This window comes from Helicoverpa armigera, chromosome 31 (genome assembly GCF_030705265.1).
Source record: "Helicoverpa armigera isolate CAAS_96S chromosome 31, ASM3070526v1, whole genome shotgun sequence".
NCBI lineage: Eukaryota > Metazoa > Arthropoda > Insecta > Lepidoptera > Noctuidae > Helicoverpa > Helicoverpa armigera.
In genome coordinates, this window is record NC_087150.1 from 917,857 (window position 1) to 935,755 (window position 17,899).

A 17,899-nucleotide genomic window follows, 5' to 3' on the forward strand; every position below is an offset into this window, starting at 1 on the left:
GTTCATGACGCTACGATCCTTGGAAGATGGTTATATTAGTTACCTTAGATTCCGTTACATAGTTACATATACATAGGTCGACCTAATAAAAACGTGAAAAAAAATGTGTAGGTACTGTCGAAAAATTACTGTTTTTTTAGTGCATTGTGTGAATAACCGCGGGGTTATTGACATTTTTGCATTATTTTATATTAAAACGGTATTATAATTTAAATAAGAATTTGCCTAGGTATTTCATAAAACAAATGAAAGCTGTTTAAATATACATAACTGCATCGACCATTTCAAAATCGCGACTAATATTATAAAAAGTCGTGGTGGCCTAGTGGGTAAAGATCTAACCTCTCGAATATGAGGGAGTGGGTTCAATTCTAGTTCAGGCAAGTACCAATGCAACTTTTGTAAGTTTGTATTTACCTTCTAAGTTTATCTTGGACTGATAAAAAGGTGAAGGAAAACATCTTAAGGAAACCTTAAAGTCTGAAATCATCAACCCGTATTGGGCAATCGTGGTGATTAACGCTCAATCCTCCGTGTGAGAGGAGGCTGCAGCCCAGCAGTGGGACGATAAAAAGGCTGAAACAGTATATTATAAATGAGAATAGTACAGAATTTTGTAACTGGATAGTATATAATATGCCAATCGTAAGAAAGGACATGCTTCTTTTTATCCAGCTGCTGGAAGTAGTTCCGTGTAAGCAGAAGCTAGGATGCCATCCTTTAATCAGTTCAGAGAGATAGATAATCATGTGAATCAACGTCATATCATATATATCATCAACGGACGCGGGTGAAACCGAAAGAAAAAGTTATAAATAAAACACATTTTATTCAAATAATAAGAAAAAAAAAATAATTAAAAATAAAACATAAAAAAAATATTTTCTAAATTTTTTCAACCTCTTGAGAATGGCGGGAAGGCGTTTGTCCGGAGATAGTATATTCCAGTTTGCCTGCAAAATAACATAGAATTAAATAAATTTTAGTGTAGGTACTCACTCTAGCAAACAGTAACACATTGCGCGCGAACATTACTAACATGTCCGCGACACTGCAACCGCCGCGCGAACACATGCTAGCTGTGAACTCGCGAGATAGCGTAACTAACTTTATTTGTGTGTGAGTAGGTAATATGCACGCAACCAATTTTGATGGAATTCGTCATAGCATGAATGCTTATTCTTTATTTATTTACAAGTTCGAGAACTTAAAGCTATATTTAACAGTTAAAACTCAGAGGAATTACTGTCTGTCATGGAACATCCTTGGCAGTCGCTACGCTTAATCAGAAGCCAGTAATCTGACAACCAGTCTTGCCAAGGAGTAGTTTGTTGCCCGGATATCTGGGAGGTCAGATAGGGCAGTCGCTCCTTGTAAAGCACTTACTCAGTTGCATCTGCTAGACTGGAAGCCGACCCCAACATAGTTGGGAAATGGCTCGGGTGATGATGAAGAGGTAGACTCACCCAGTCTTAGGAGTAACTCCGCCCATATTGAGGCTGCCCCATAGGAAGCATTGTCCCGCCATAGCTGACACGAAGGTGGAACACCTGGTGCCCGCGAACCCGCCTGTCCTGACTGATTCCGCCATGTAGAAGAATGATCTGGAAATAAAGAACAATACAGACAAAATTAATTATAGTTTATCCCATTTCAATATGTATGGGAAAATTTTGAAGGGTTTGACCGGCAAAACCACCCTTGTGCAGAGGCAACTTCAGATTCTTAAGTTCTGGTCTCCATGTATTCTTGGGCCATTAAACATTCATTCAATTGTTATTGAAACTTGACACACATAAGTTTTAATTTAATTGATATTATTATGAAGAGTTGGTTTTCTTGACTGTGCTGATCACAGGATCTAGTGGTTCGATTTAAAAAACTTAGTATTAGTTCGCTTTTAAAAGGTTAGTTTTAGGTACTACTTTTTATCCGGATACGCGGAGTAATTCTCAAGGACGTGAATGAAAACACTTGCGGAAGCTAGTACAGTCAACTTCAGGTCAGTGGTAACAGTTTTATAGGAAAATCGTACTTATTACTATTGAGTTAAGGTGCATGACAGTTACCACTGATGTGCAGTCTACCGTACCTACCTATTATGATCGCACTCCTGGCTGATACAGCCCGGCATGTCGACGCCTCCGTTGGGGTAGAAGTCCACGTCCCCCAGCGGCGCTAGGAAGCCCAGTAGACCAGCATTCGTGTGAATAACTTCCGTATACACCGCGTCTGTCGCCTTGAATCTGTCGTCGTGGGTTAACCAGCCGGCGAAAGCCGCGTCTAGAGCTGGGAAGAAAAAGACAGATTAATAATACAAATTTAGTTTAAAAAGCAGAAAAAAACGCTTCCCTTCTTAGCTAGTCATGTATTGTCATCAGAACTCAGAGCGTGTGCAAAATTTCATCCTAATCGAAGACCGGGGAGTGGGTCAAATTAAGATTCCAAGATTTTCTTACATACCTATCAATTATCATATATAGTTAATGAGATAGGTACGCAGCTTGGTGACAAACCATGATAGCAAAGTCCTTATTATAACAGGGCGTCGTTTTACTTTATACGCCAAGCGTAAAACGGGCCCCGTTATTTTTGTCAGTAAGCATTGAAAGCAAAAAAAACCGGTCAAGGGTTCCGTACCGATTTATAAAACGGACAAAAAATCTCGTTTGTTGTATGGAAGCCCCCAAAAATATTTATTTAATTCTAGTATTTGTTGCTATAGCGGCAACAAAAATACATCATCTGTGAAAATTTCAACTCTCTAACTATCACGGTTCATGAGAAACAGCTTCGTGACAGACGGACAGACCGACGGACAGAGGAGCGAAAACAATAGGGTCGGTTTTACCCTTTGGGTACGGAACCCTAATAAAAACTGTCTTCTCACCAGTGATATACGCAACGCCACCTCCGAGTCTTCTCCCCACAATACCAGCCTGGTGAGCGCCGAGCCCATGTCCCACGATGTGGTAGTTCTTCAGATCGGAGCCGCTGGCTTTGTTCAACCAGGTCACGAACCTGGCTACTGCTTCTCCTAAAGATTTGAAAGTATTATTGAATTTAAATACTGTATATTAAAGAACTAGCTTTTGGCAGCGGTTTCACCCGCATCCCGTGGGAACCTCTGCACGAACCCGGAGAAAAAGTAACCTTCCTCGATAAATGGGCTATCTAACACCGAAAGAATTGTTCAAATCGGACCAGTAGTTCCTGAGATTAGCGCGTTCAAACAAACAAACAAACAAACTCTTCAGCTTTATAATATTAGTATAGATATATGCAGGTACGCTCCCCGACAGGGAAAGATGTTAATTATGGGACTTTTGTTCAGCAGCGGGTCAGTATAGATAGGCTAGTTAACAAAAATAAACTTCTTGGTGAATGGAAATAAGATATGATACTCATATCTCGATATGAGCGCTTCCACTCCCGGTTCGAGGGAACTACTTTTCGAACCGCGTTTAAGTAAACAAGCTCAATCTCAGGAACTGGCCTTATTTCAAAAATTTTTCAGATTTAGGTAGCCCATTTATCAAGGAAAGCTATGGACTACTTTTTATACAGGTGCACCAGGAAGGTACTTGGTAATTACTAGATGCGACTGAAACCTTTGAAGAAATCATTTTTTTTTAAGCTAGCAATTACACAAACAAATAAAAAACTATTGGGTCATTTCAACAGCTATTCTTCGGTGCACATCATCCTATAATTATTACCATCATAGACAGATTCATGGCATCCACGCTTTATCTAAGATTTATTACATTTTAAAGACTGTTTTTGAAATCTTACCAGAGACAGGCGTGTTGATGACAGCTATGGGGTAGTTGATGGTGCCTGCTCCATGACTCCAGTCCACCACGATCACATTCAAGTCTTCTTTCTCCAGGAATGCTGGTCAAAGAAAATATAGTCAATCAGCTTTTACCTTAAAACACTATAATGTGGCTGATGGTCGACCCCGGCAACTGTTCTCATATAAGGAGATCAGCCAGCTGCTCAGGACATATTATAGTGCACACACATTTGCTTGGACACAGGTGCACTCACTATTCCTTCACTCTCATAGCGCGATGGGATAACAACGTGACACGATTGGAGAGACTACTTTGCTGTGCCCATCAGGGTTCATAATTGTGACTATCATCTTATATTTACCACCTAATGTACATTGTGACTGCCTCGTTGGTCTGTGCTCGAGGTATCGGGTTCGATTCCCGGGTCGGGCCGAAATCGCTTTGTGGGTTTTCTTAAACTTTCACAAAGCAGCCCGTAGTCTGGAAGTTGGCGATTGATTCACACGTGCATCGGAGAGCACGTGATTGTCGGTCCTGCGCCTGATCTCTTTCCGGTCGTGTCGTATTGCCGTCCCATCGCACTATGAGAGTGAAGGAATAGTGAGTGCACCTGTATCTGCGCATTATGCTCGTGCACTATAATATGTCCTGCGCAGCTGGCTGATCTCCTTAAATGAGAACCATTATTAAATTAAAACATTGTGGAATGCAATAAACGATATGGTATGATATGATCACAAGTAGAACCAACATTACATGCTCTCCGATGCACGGGATCACTAACTTTCTTAAATTTTCTTAAAGCAGTGTCGGGTTCGATTTGCCGAGTCGTCGGGCCGAAATTACTTTGTTTGTTTTAGAAACTTTATTTCTTCTTTTCTTATAACTTACCAGGCACTAAAACAGTATTGAAGTCAGCAGTAACAGTGTCCAGCCAGCCGTGTATGAGGAGTATGGTTCTTCTAGAAGAGTTGTAGTTGGTGCTGGTTAGCCAGCCGTCGTTGTTCAGAAGAAGAGGCTGGCTGATTGAAGGGTTGTCTCTGGGGAAGAAGGAAATGAGCTTAGTAAGGAATATGCGGAGTACAATAACCGATCCGATCCGATGATCCAGAGATTAATTAACATAATATAATTAACTTAATTCAGAGATTAATTGGAAAACAACAGATGGATCGGTTATTGAAATGTTTTAGATATATATGTTACTGTAAATTCCCGAACTATGGTAAATCCTTAGTTTTTCCAATAAAACCTAAGATTTACCGACATGAGTTGGTAAATATAAGAATTTATTATAAACATACGATTTATTCAGACTTCTACCATGTACTTAGAAAACAGTTACAAACTTAGAATACATGCCTGACCTGGAACCCACGCGTTATACTTAAGAGGACCAACCTCTCCTGGAATCGATCTCACGCCTTCGTACTTGAGAGGTTGGTCCTCTACCCACTAGGCCACCACGACTTTTGTATAGTTATCGGCACGAATCGTGAGCTCTGACCTTCACCTGCGCAGAAGTAATTTATTGGGTCCCTTTTGTGGTATGAAGTGAGGCGCGGGGGCGGGCTAAAGCGGTGATTGGCCCGCAGTGCATCGCGTCATAGCCGTCACTCGGGATTGATTCTTTGCTAATAAATCACTTCTGCGCAGATGTAGGTCAGAGTTCAAGATTCGTGCCGATAACTATGTTACCACCTGAAATATCTTTCTCTTTAACCTCACCTAGTGAACAGATGGTAAGTGTTGACGGCATCGGGGTTGTATCTGACTGCGGGGCTGATATCATCCTTCAAGTTCCACAGGTCTACCAGGTGAAGCTTGCCGTCACCACCTTGGACGTACTGGTAACGGATCCCATCGTCTAACTTGGGTTCTAGGTTCTTGTTTTTGCAGGGCACACCTGGAAATAAAAGGAAGATAAGGAAAAAAACCGGCCAAGTGCGAGTCAGACTCGCGCACGTAGGGTTCCGTACCATCCAAACTAATATCTAGACACACGGCAGTGTGTCCGCCAAGTTCGAGCAAAAAAAGCGACACACTGGCCGTGGGTTATATTACACGAACCATTTCGGGCCAAATTCGACCCCCCTATAACTCAAAATCTATTTTATTTACGCATATAAAATTTCTGGTATCTGTTGAGACCCCCTCACTTATCTAAAATAAAAAATTTCATTAATATACCTATTGTAGGTCTTGAGATATTGACATCAGAAAATCGCTATCGCTATTTTTACTATACACTCACTGACTGACTCACTCACTCATCAAAAACCTAGACCACTTCCAATGGTCGTATTGACTTGAAATTTGGCATAGAGGTAGGTTTTTATGTCAAGGTAAAGGGAAAAATCTGAAAATGGCCAAGTGTGAGTCGGTTTCAAAATAATGAAGGTGTAAAATACCCAGTGTAAATTTATACCCCTAAGGAACTAAAACGAACTAAATTTATCTATATTTATATAATATATCTTCGAATGGTCGTACCGATCTGAAATTCGATACAAAGGTTTGTATTTAGTCAAAGTAAAAATCTGAAAACGGCCAAGTGTGAGTCACTTTCGAAAATAACGAATGTGTAACTTTGATCCACGAACATAATATATGATAACATGTCATGTCAGTCAGTTGGTAAATCTAGTCCATTTAGTTAATCTAGTTCATTTCTTTGTAAGAAGCATAGTGCATATTTAAAAATCTGAAAGATAGTATAAATGAGACATTTACTTAACTAACTTAATCATAAGAAAAAAATAAATAAACAGCCTTACAAAAATAAATGAAATCCCACCCAAAACAAAAATGTGAAAGACTGCCAAGTTCGATAATATGGGAATGCTTCGCCTATAAAAGAAGTGAGATCTGAATAAGTACCAAGTTCCATACACATACCTCAGTTAAAAATAGTTACTTTTTAATGATGATTACTTGGCAAGTTTTAATAGAAAATTAAATACTTGATTCATTGCGTTTAGTAGGTTTATAACAAGGTGTATGAGAACTTGCCAAGTAACATCATTAAAAAGTAACTATTTTTAACTGAGGTATGTGTATGGAACTTGGTACTTATTCAGATCTCACTTCTTTTATAGGCGAAGCATTCCCATATTATCGAACTTGGCAGTCTTTCACATTTTTGTTTTGGGTGGGATTCTATATACATTTATGGACATCGAGCAAAAATTAGCAAAAAAAAATCACGTTTGTTTATGGGAGCTCCCCAAAATATTTTTTTTTGTAGTTTTCAGTATTTGTTGTTATAGCGGCAACAGAAATACATCATGTGTGAAAATTTAAACTAACTATCACGGTTCATGAGATGCAGCCTGGTGACAGACGGACGGACAGAGGAGCGAAAAAAATAAGGTCCCGTTTTACCCTTTGGGTACAGAACCCTAAAAACTTCAGTTTCGTCTTAAATAGTCCAACGTCGTATGATTTCTTATGTTTGAACCTTTAAGCCACAACACAGGCGATAAGCCTATAATTCTGAATTAAAGATATTACCATTGACGCAATGAAATAATCTAAAATCCTAAATCTTGGCTTTTCGGGATTATCCGGATCAACTCGGCTGGTGAGGTGATATGATAAACTAGTGCATTGTCAAAATATAAGATAAGTTAATTCATTTATTTTTTTAGTTGATTAATATTAGCTACTAAGCAAAAATGTTACTGGGCCACTGTCGCACTGTGGAATGTTGCATTTTTAGGGTTCCGTACCCAAAGGGTAAAACGGGACCCTAACTAACTAAACTATAACGGCAACAAAAATACATCATCTGTGAAAATTTCAGCTCTCTAACTACCACGGTTCATGAGACAGACGGACAGACGGACGGACGGACGGACAGAGGAGCGAAAACAATAGGGTCCCATTTTACCTTCTGGGTACGGAACCCTAAAAACTATCCTATTAAAAGTTTAAGTTCCTCTTTTATCTAAATATAAATATAGATTTAGTTCACTTTAAAATAATTTACAGTTTATTTATGTGTAATCAAGTTAAAAAACCTAAAACTAAAGTCAAAAATTCGTCCCGTAACGTGCCCAAGAGGCTGGCAGCATTACCTCGTTAGATCGCCATGCTAATCCTTTGTCCGAGGCAATAGCCAGCCTTTTGGTCACGAGAAGCGTCAACCAACCGCCTAGATAGATCTTTAAACAGAATATAGGCATTCAGACCCTAGTAAAAATAATATATCCAGTGCAACGTGCCAAACCTACAGCATCCTCCGAGCCTTTTCCCGACTATGTTGGGGTCGGCTTCCAGTCTAACCGGATTCAGCTGAGTACCAGTGTTTTACAAGAAGCGACTGCCCTGCCTGACCAGCTCCTCAACCCAGTTACCCGGGCAACCCGATACCCCTTGGTTAGACTGGTGTCAAACTTACTGTCTTCTGACTACCCGTAACGACTGCCAAGAATGTTTAATGACAGCCGGCACCTTCAGTTTAACGTGCCATCCGAAACACAGTCATTGGTGTCTAAGATATCCTTAGAAACTTAGAAGAGTCGCATGCGTACTTGCCTGACCTGGAATCGAACAAGGGCCCTCACTTGAGAGGTTGGTTCTTTAGCCACTAGGCCACCACGACTTTTTTTATTTCCAGTGCCACGGGCCAAATCTACAAAAAAATAATAAAATAATACAAAATTCTCTCACCTGCAACTACAGCAAGACCAAAAACTAATAGCACGATCTTCATCTTCAAAAAAACAACTCAAAAATGACTTTCTAAAAACTGCAGTATTCCTTAAATAAAGTAAAAATAAAGATTATTTCAAATAATCATAAGATTATATAGATATAATATTAGATAATAGTTTTACGAAGGATTGTACCGAAATGAATCGCGCGCACCTAGGAGTCCGTTTGTTGATATTTTAATTATATAATAATAGAGTCATTGAATTCGTGAACACAATAGGAAGTGGGGTATTTTAGTGGGAGTTATTCCAAATATTATTTGAATAGGTGTTGACCGTGATTTCACCTGTGACCTGTGTACCAATTTTTTTTTTAACGGTTCAAGTATTGTAGGTGTCAAATCATGACAGACATACGGAGTTACTTTCGCATTTGTAATCTATACCTACTAATAAAGAGGAAAACTTTGTTTGTTTGTTTGGTTGTAATGAATAGGCTCAAAAACTACTGGACAGTTTTTAAAAATTCTTTCACCATTCGAAAGCTACATTATCCACGAGTAACATAGGCTATATTTTATCCCGGTACGGGCAGTAGTTTACACGGGACGCGGGCGGGAAAACGGCTAGTAATAAATATTAGGAAGAATCAATCATGAATATGTAGGTTATATGTATTTAGTAAGGATTTTTATGATTATTCTTGTACGTTAAATACTAATTCTATATGTCCTAAAGTTGTCAAATAATAATCTTTTTCCGTGGCTTTGCCCACGTAGAAAACATACTTTTTTAGCCATGCATGCATATGTAAGTTAGATTACATTAGAGGAAGTCTGAAAGTAGCGCCAGTTACAGAAAAGATGAGAAGTAGAAGATTGTCATGGTATGGGCGTGTAATGAGGAGGGATGATACGCATGCAACAGAGTGTGTGCTAAGTATGAATGTAGATGGATGGAGAGGAAGAGGAAGACCTAAGAAAAGATGGATATATTGCCTGAAAGATGACATGAATAGGAAGGGAGCGAGTGTCAGTATGACGAGTGACAGGGGAAAATGGAAAAGAATGGCATATTGCGCCAACCCCAGATAAAATTGGGAACAGGGCAGGAGGAAGAAGATGCATAGGTTTGTACTAATTTCGCTTTCACACTAGGTACCGGATTTCATTCGCATTACTTAACGGATTGTTCGGGCGATGACGCGCGTATACGAACGATAGTAAACAAAATCAAACAATTGACAACTACCTACAAACGATGACATCTGTAATTGCGTATCAGGTTCAGTGATTCGCGGAATGTAAGCAGAGAGAAAGAAAGAAAATTTGTTTTATTGCGAAATAAAGAACACGAACGTGTACGCCCGATATCTTTTAGTGTGAAATCGATCTTACTTGTAGTTATCGGATCGAATCTTGAGCTCTGACCTACATCTGCGTAGAAGTGATTTATTAGCAAAGAACCAATCCCGAGTGACAGCTATGACGCGATACGCTGCGGGCCAATCGCCGCTTTAGCCCGCCCCCGCGCCTCACTTCATACCACAAAAGGGTCCCAATAAATTACTTCTGCGCAGGTGAAGGTCAGAGCTCAAGATTCGTGCCGATAACTATACTCGATTAAAAGGCAGTTTTATTCGCGTCAAATCTCCACAAGGTTATTAATTAATCAAGATATAAATAAAACAATGTGTGTGTGATAAATCAGTCATTTATTTTATTTGTTCAGTTTTCTTGTCCATTTTATCTTAGCCTCGTGAAAATGGCGGTGACGCGTTGGTCTCCAAGTAGAAGATTCCAGATTGTCTGAAAAATGAAAATAATTAAAATATTTGAAGGCACGATAAATTGGTGTGTCCCTGCTGTCATTTGAACATCTTCGGCAGGCGTTACGGGTAGTCAGAAGCCAGTAAGTAAGCCCGGGTAACTGGGTTGAGGAGATCAGATAGGCAGTCGCTCCTTGTAAAACCCTGGTACTTAGCTGCATCCGGTCGGACTGGAAACCGACCCCAATATAGTTGGGAAAAGACAACTTATCATCCTCATCCTCCGAGCCTTTTTCCCAACCATGTCGGGGTCGGCTTCCAGTCTCACCGGATTCAGCTGAGTACCAGTGCTTTACAAGAAGCGACTGCCTATCTCACCTCCTCAACCAAGTTATCCGGGCAACCTGATACCTCTTGGTTAGACTGGTGGTGTCAGACTTACTGGCTTTTGACTACCCGTAACGACTGCCAAGGATGTTCAATGACAGCCGGGACCTACAGTTTAACGTGCCATCCGAAACACAGTCAATGGTGTCTAAGATTTACTTAGAAAGTACATACAAACTTAGAAAGACTGTTGTAAGGTCCCCTCTACATTATTATACTAATCTTTGTCATCTTAGACACTATATATGCCACTGTGACTAAAGAAAAAAAAGATTGAAACTCACCCAGTCTTCGGCACTAATCCCCCCATTCTAAGATTCCCCCATAGGAAACAGTTGCCGGTCATAGCGGTGACAAACGAAGCACAGCGACGACCGGTGAATCCGGCCGATGTTAGCGATTCTGCTAGGTAGAAGTATGATCTGGAATAGTATAGACAAAAGAGTTTAGTTTCCTTTGAGATAAAGAACAAAAAAATAGGGTCGTAACATTCTACTAATGATATTAACGTAAAATTTGTATGGATGGATGTTTGTTTCTCTCTTAAGAAATAACTACCTAATGGATTTCACGAAACTTGGCAGTAATGTAGCCAATATATATGTATGGATATTTTTCATCCAGTTTCGCTAAGTTGTACCCACCAAGATACGGGTGAAATTGCTCGCAAATCACAGTAATATTATAAGGCTGAAGAATTTCTTAGTGGAACGAGCTTCTCAGTAACTACAAGTTTAAAACAATATTTCAGTGTTAGACAGCCCATTTGTCTAGAAAGGCTATAAGCTACTTTTTATCCTGATAAAAACGGAGCAATTCCCACACAACACTCAGCTGCATCCAGATAGACTGGTAGCCGACCCCAACATACGTAGTTGGGAAAAGGCTCGGCAGATGATGACACAGAGTAATGCCCATGGATTTTATGAGACCGCTACCAAAAGTTGATCAATTATAAGATATTTTTGCACTCACCTAGCATGATCACACTCCTGAGAGTTACACCCGGGCATGTTAATTCCCCCATTAGGGTAGAAGTCGGCGTCCCCCAAAGTGCTCATGTAGCCCAAGACCCCGGCGTTTGTGTGGATAACTTCAGTGTAGACCCCGTCTGATGGTCGGAACGTGTTGTCGTTTGTAATCCAGCCGGGGAGAGCTGCTTCGAGAGCTGAAAAATAAGGGTTAGGTGGTTAGAAAAACAAGCAAATTTTTTATCACGTTTTGGACATGCCAGTTTTCACGTCGAAATTTCAAAGTAAAATGATATCGGTGATACTAGGCCTGAGTGACAGCCGCATGGGTTTATAGAGAATAGGCCCGTGAATGGGATTTTGTCATGACGAGTTCCTCCGTGTTTCGGAAGGCAGGATGAATTGATGGGTTTGGCAGTCGTCACGGGTACAGGAAACCAGAAAATCTGAGAATCATTCCTGGGGTAAGTGGAGGGTGGAAGGTAGGTATCTCGTGAATGACGTATTCATAAAAACTCGAATGTGCATATTTACATACCCAACTGTCAACGCTTTTCCATGAAATAAAATACTCGCAAGTTACTTGCGACTGGCGCCGGTGACTTACCAGTCATCATCATCTTCCTGCCCTGTTCTCAAGTCGGCGCAACATGTCTTTTTCTTCCATTCCTCTCTGTCAGACGTCATACTTACATCCACTCCCTTCTGCTTCATGTCCTCTTTCAGGCAATCAATCCATCTTTTCCTCGGTCTACCTCTGCCTCTCCATCCTTCCACATTCATACTTAGCACACTCTTTGTAGCATGCGTTCACACCGTCTCATCACATGCCCATACCACGACAAACGCTGACCTCTCATTTTTTCAGTTACTGTTACTGTTACAGCCTTTTTATCGTACCACTGCTGGGCACAGGCCTCCTCTCACACGGAGAAGGATTGAGCATTAATCACCACGCTTGCTCAATGCGGGTTGGTGATTTCAGACTGTATAGTCCGGGTTTCCTCAAGATGTTTTCATTCACCTTTTTATCAGCCATTGGTGTCTAAGATTACTTAGAAAGTACATACAAACTTAGAAAAGTTGCAGTGGTACTTGCCTGACCTGGAATCGAACCCAAACCCCCATACTCGAGAGGTTAGTTCTTTACCCACTAGGCCACCACGACTTACATTTTTTCTTACATTTTTTCAGTGACTTACCAGTAATATAAGCGATGTTCCCTCCCACGTTTCTGCCGATGATACCAGCTTGGTGAGCGCCGAGGCTGTGTCCTATGATGTGGTACATAGCAGGACTGGCGCCGGTGACGGAGTTCAACCACTCGATGAAGTTTGCTACGCTTTCACCTGGAAATGGTATTTGTGGTGTTAAACAAATCTAGTAATAAATGTTAGTATTATTATACTAGGGTACCTATTTATTTATTTCCTAACATATTCATTTCATTTCTAATTGCTGGCTGTCATTTGAATATCAATATTTATTGTCGTTGGGAAAAAGGCGTTTGGCAAAACGTGTCATTTATGTTTGTACAAGCAGCTAAATAGGAGTTCGCGACTAAAGTCAAAATCGGCAACCTTAACATTAGTTTTTCTCAAAACAACTGTTTACTTTAATAACCTCCTCCTTTTTGGGAAGTCGGTTAAAAATTAAGCGTGAGAATTCATAGTAAACAGTTATTTTAGGAAAACTAATCTTGTCAGTAAACTTGTGCTTTTGTATTTCAGGACATGCACTTACAAAACTGTGTATCAAAGAATTATAAATTGGCCCCAGTTGTATTTTGGGATAGATCAGATAGGCAGTCGCTCCTTGCACACTGGTGCTCAGCTGCATGTTGTGAGACTGGAAGCGGACCCCAACATAGTTGGGAAAAAGCTCGGCGGATGATGATGATGCCTTTGACTTTGAGGACTGACTCACCAGAAGGCACGGTGTTGGCGACGGCAGCAGCATAGTTGATGGTGCCTGCGCCCGCGCTCCAGTCTACCACGATCACGTTCACGTCCTCAGCTGACAGGAACGCTGTACACATAAAGATAGGATTATATGTACGTAAATATAGTGATAGGCGTCTGTCTTTAAGGGGAAACGGTAAAAAATTACGAATGTTTATGTAAAAAGTTTTATTTATTACGTCAAAAAAGCAACAAATATATCGTAACAACTTGTTATTATAGAGGTACAATGTATTACTTGGATAAATCTCGCCTGCAGGCACATTTTGAGAGAACTACCATATCTGGGTAAAAATAGCATGTGGACTTGGACCACTTTCATTTGTACATTTCTTTTAAATTGGTACTGTAGCTTTACTTTCGCATTTATAATATTAGTTAGGATTTTTCTTGCCAGTTTGCTCTCAATCAGCTTATGTACATAATTATGTATTTCTATCTTCTACTAACCCACCCCCACCTATCCCTATCTCCCTCTAAAACCCGAAGCCAACCTTACCTGGTACCAACACAGTGTTGAAATCCGAAGTGACATCAGCGAGCCAGCCGTGCAGCAACACAACAGTCCGCCTAGCCGGATTGTAGTTGTTCAGACCTAGTAGTCCTTCATTACCTATCAGCATTGGCTGACTTACTGTTGGGTTTTGTCTAGAAAATACAAAAAATATTAGTTACTGGCTGTTTCATACGGGTTCTTTTCTTTTTTTTATCGGCGTCAAAAACCATCAAATGATCCCTCCTGCTGTGGGTTAGCAGCGGTGAGGGAGTGTCAGACTCTTACTGTCTAAAAACCGTCGTGTTCCGTCGTAGGCCTTTTATGTACCACGGCCGCGGTAAATCTTTCGAACAATCCCGCAGCCCCGGCAGTTTCATATGCTTTACCTATGCCTTGGAGGAAGTTGTGTGCAAAATATAGCCTATTTTACTCCGAGATAGTGTAGCTTCACAGAAGTGACATATTTTTTAATTGGTTTAGTAATTGGGAGTTTTTTGGGGCAAAATATGATGATGTTGACGACACAGGTGCAATGTCTTATTCTAACCGGAGACCGGAAAGAGACACACCACTTTTACAAAGCCCGTGTATAGGAACACGGTTTTAGCAATCACCAATTTCCTTACTTCTAATCTTACCTGGTAAACAGATGGTAGACATTCTGCCTCTCAGGGTTATATCTGGCCGCCTCAGCCATGTCGCTGGCCTTCATCCACAAGTCTACTAGATGAGGAGTGCCATCAGGACCTTGCACGTATTGGTAGCGAGCTCCATCGTCGAGCTTTCTGAGGATCGGGTCATGAGGGAGCGCTGAAATTGAATTGAACAAGAAATAAGTTACTACGATAGTTTGTTATCTTTATTGTAAACTAGCAGATCCCGAACTGTGTGTCGTTTAAACCTTCCCTGGACCTCTACAAACATTATAAAACCAAATTAAGCTACATCGGTCCAGTCATTCTCGACTATTAGTCTGACTAACGAACAGCAATTAATATTTTATATACAAGAAGATCTTTCATGTGTATGATGAAATGGGTTCAATAAAAAACGCTTTCCTAAATATGTATAGGTATGTGAACCGATTTGAAAAACTCTTTCACTGTTGTATACTCCGTTTCGGACAGTATTTCCCAGATAAGAGGAGGAGGCTAGTTTGGATTTTTTTTAACGACGTCAAAAATCATCAAATGACCCCTCTCGCTGTGGGTTAGCAGCGGTGAGGGAGTGTCAGACTCTTACTGACTAAACACCGTCGTGTTCCGTCATAGGCCTTTAATGTACCAGGGCCGCAGTATCTCTTTCGAACAACCCGCAGCCCCAGCAGAAACAAAATGACCTTGATTTGACATTGTGAGATAAAATGCGACCTTAAACAGCCAGTTTCTTCATCAAAGGTAAAAGCCAAATTAATGTCATAAAGTAAAAGTAACGGTTAAATTAGTTTTTTCAAGGCTAAAGTAACAGCAAAACTAATAGATAAAACGAATTTCACCGTACTTTATGATATTACTTTGGCTTTTACTTTTGATGAAGAAACTGGCTGTGAGTCTTGATTATTTTTCTATTTAAGTTTTAAATTACCTGAAACCGCCGCTAACACACAGAATAAGGCTACACTATACTTCAACATGGCTCACGATTGACTAAATCAATAGAATTTGCTAATTACTCGCTAATTTATTATTGCTAGATAATATTATTATCAGATTTATTGATAGTACGTATTTATATATATTGTTATCACTTAATTATATATGGTCAGGTGGTCTAACTGACCTTAACAAAGGCATAATGTAGATCTATCTTTTTTTCTTTTATTGACGACGTCAAAAATTATCAAATGACCCCTCCTGCAGTGGGTTAGCGGCGGTGAGGGAGTGTCAGACTCTTACTGACTAAAAACCGTCGTGTTCCGTCGTAGGCCTTTTATGTACCAGGGCTGCGGTGACTCGCGCGAACAATCCCGCAACCCCGGAAGAAAAATGTAGATCTATCTAGAATCTTGGGCTGCAAATATGACGGCCACGGCGGCTGTTCTCATATAAGGAGATCAGCCAGCTGCGCAGGACATATTATAGTGCACGAGCATTTACGCAGACACAGGTGCACTCACAATTGCTTCACTCTCATAGCGCGATGGGACGACAATATACCTCATGTGAGTTCCGCGATTTTTTGTGGTATTTTATTAATACCACAATCCTGAAAGGCGTTTACCTCAGAAATCACAGGACCGTTTTGAAAAATATATTTCAGTATAGATAGTCTATTTAACGAAGGAGGCTATAGCTACTGTTTTACTCTAGAGTATCTGTGTAAGTATCGAATGTCATTGAAATAGGTTCAGTAGTTTTGTCGTGACAAGTAACAAGTAAAGTAGCGCCTATTACAGAAAAGATGAGAAGTAGAAGATTGTCATGGTATGAGCATGTAATGAGGAAGGATGATACGCATGCAACAAAAAGTGTGCTAAGTATGAATATAGATGGATGGAGAGGAAGAGGAGGACCTAAGAGAAGATGGATGGATTGCCTGAAAGATGATTGAATAGGAAGGGAGTGAGTGTCAGTATGACGAGTGACAGGGGAAAATTGAATAAAATGACATATTGCTCCAACCCCAAGTAAAATTGGGAACAGGGCAGGATAAAGAAGACAGACAGCATCTTTTGCATTTATAATTTTAGTGTGGAAGTAAGGATTTTCCAGTGGTCGATATTATTTTCGATAAAGGCGATATTAATCAGATTTTGTGATAATACCTCTAGTATAGTAACTATATGTATGTGATAAAGGACACCTGTTGTAATAATGTAATTAGTAATATTTTGGAATTTTAATTATCCCCTTGGCACATAAGTACATAGCGAATTAAAGAAGGAATATGGAGGGTTTTGTGGATAGTTTTGATCGGGCGCTTCATAAGTACGGGAATGGATTAGACACAAAATTTTCTTAAAAAAAATATATTACCGTCGAGTTGACTGTCCGCCGACTGTTTACTCTGCGGTGTACGGGAGTGCTTAACCTTAACCCAACAAGGAAAAGTAAGAAATAAAAAATACAGTTTTTTACCAATTCATTTACACACGACCTTTTATGTACATTTAGGTATTTAGACGCTTTGACAACCAGTCTTACCTAGGCGTATTGGATTGCCCGGGTAAATGGGTTGAGGAGGTCAGATAGGCAGTCGCTCCTTGTGTGTGGCACACTGGTACTCAGCTGCATTCAGTTAGACTGGAAGCCGGCCCTAGCATAGTAGGGCCGGCAGGGCCTGGCTGGTAGGGCTAGACATTTATTTTCACGCTTAGCATAACGTGACATTTAGTAAATCAATAATAAACATACTCGTATTTACGTATGCATAGGTATTATCTAATTTATCAGTCATTGATACGAAAGATCTCTCATTAAGATTAAATAATAATCAGTATTGGAATGTTTTTGATTATTTACACCTGCAACCTAATTAGTACAAGTACTAAGTGGTCTCGTGGCTAAGTAACAGCCACGTGTGTCGAATGATCATGTTACAAGCAACCATCTTGTCATGACGAGTCCCTCCGCGTTTCGGAAGGCACGTTAAATTGGTCGGTCCCGGCTGTCATTTGAAGGTCTTTGGCAGTCGATACAGGTAGTCAGAAGCCGGTAAGTCTGACAACTAGTCTTGCCGGTTCGTATCGGGTTTCCCGGGTAACTGGGTTGACGAGATCAGATAGGCAGTCGCTCCATGTGGCATTCTGGTATAGTTATCGGCACGAATCTTGAGCTCTGACCTACATCTGCGCAGAAGTGATTTATTAGCAAAAAACCAATTCCGAGTGACGGCTATGACGCGATGCACTGCGGGCCA

The 17,899-nt window shown here is 40.4% G+C and overlaps 2 protein-coding genes across 2 annotated transcripts; both read right to left on the minus strand.

Annotated features, from left to right (window-relative positions):
• Positions 1–809: 809 nt before the first annotated feature.
• Positions 810–8,631, minus strand: LOC110378956 (pancreatic lipase-related protein 2). Its single transcript, XM_064043361.1, has 8 exons — positions 8,475–8,631; positions 5,529–5,706; positions 4,692–4,840; positions 3,796–3,897; positions 2,891–3,037; positions 2,097–2,289; positions 1,467–1,604; positions 810–953 (listed from the first exon to the last, which is right to left on the minus strand). Exons 1-8 carry the CDS (start codon positions 8,515–8,517, stop codon positions 896–898), a joined length of 1,008 nt encoding a protein of 335 aa, XP_063899431.1. The 5' UTR covers positions 8,518–8,631; the 3' UTR covers positions 810–895.
• A 1,524-nt stretch (positions 8,632–10,155) lies between these two features.
• LOC110378973 (pancreatic triacylglycerol lipase) lies at positions 10,156–15,780 on the minus strand. Its single transcript, XM_064043360.1, has 8 exons — positions 15,626–15,780; positions 14,680–14,851; positions 14,045–14,193; positions 13,511–13,612; positions 12,787–12,933; positions 11,589–11,781; positions 10,898–11,035; positions 10,156–10,266 (listed from the first exon to the last, which is right to left on the minus strand). Exons 1-8 carry the CDS (start codon positions 15,672–15,674, stop codon positions 10,209–10,211), a joined length of 1,008 nt encoding a protein of 335 aa, XP_063899430.1. The 5' UTR covers positions 15,675–15,780; the 3' UTR covers positions 10,156–10,208.
• Positions 15,781–17,899: the final 2,119 nt, after the last annotated feature.

What these genes read in the sequence shown, in the direction of transcription:
- LOC110378973 (XM_064043360.1), bottom strand. Translation starts at nt 15,674, where the DNA reads ATGTTGAAGTATAGTGTAGCCTTATTCTGTGTGTTAGCGGCGGTTTCA. An exon ending in CAACACTGTGTTGGTACCAG is followed by an intron (nt 13,613 to 14,044) that starts GTAAGGTTGGCT and finishes TTATGTGTACAG; the next exon opens with CGTTCCTGTCAGCTGAGGAC. An exon ending in CGCCAACACCGTGCCTTCTG is followed by an intron (nt 12,934 to 13,510) that starts GTGAGTCAGTCC and finishes TACCATTTCCAG; the next exon opens with GTGAAAGCGTAGCAAACTTC.
- LOC110378956 (XM_064043361.1), bottom strand. Translation starts at nt 8,517, where the DNA reads ATGAAGATCGTGCTATTAGTTTTTGGTCTTGCTGTAGTTGCAG. An exon ending in TGGTCTTGCTGTAGTTGCAG is followed by an intron (nt 5,707 to 8,474) that starts GTGAGAGAATTT and finishes TTTTATTTCCAG; the next exon opens with GTGTGCCCTGCAAAAACAAG. An exon ending in GGAGTTACTCCTAAGACTGG is followed by an intron (nt 954 to 1,466) that starts GTGAGTCTACCT and finishes GTTATTTTGCAG; the next exon opens with GCAAACTGGAATATACTATC.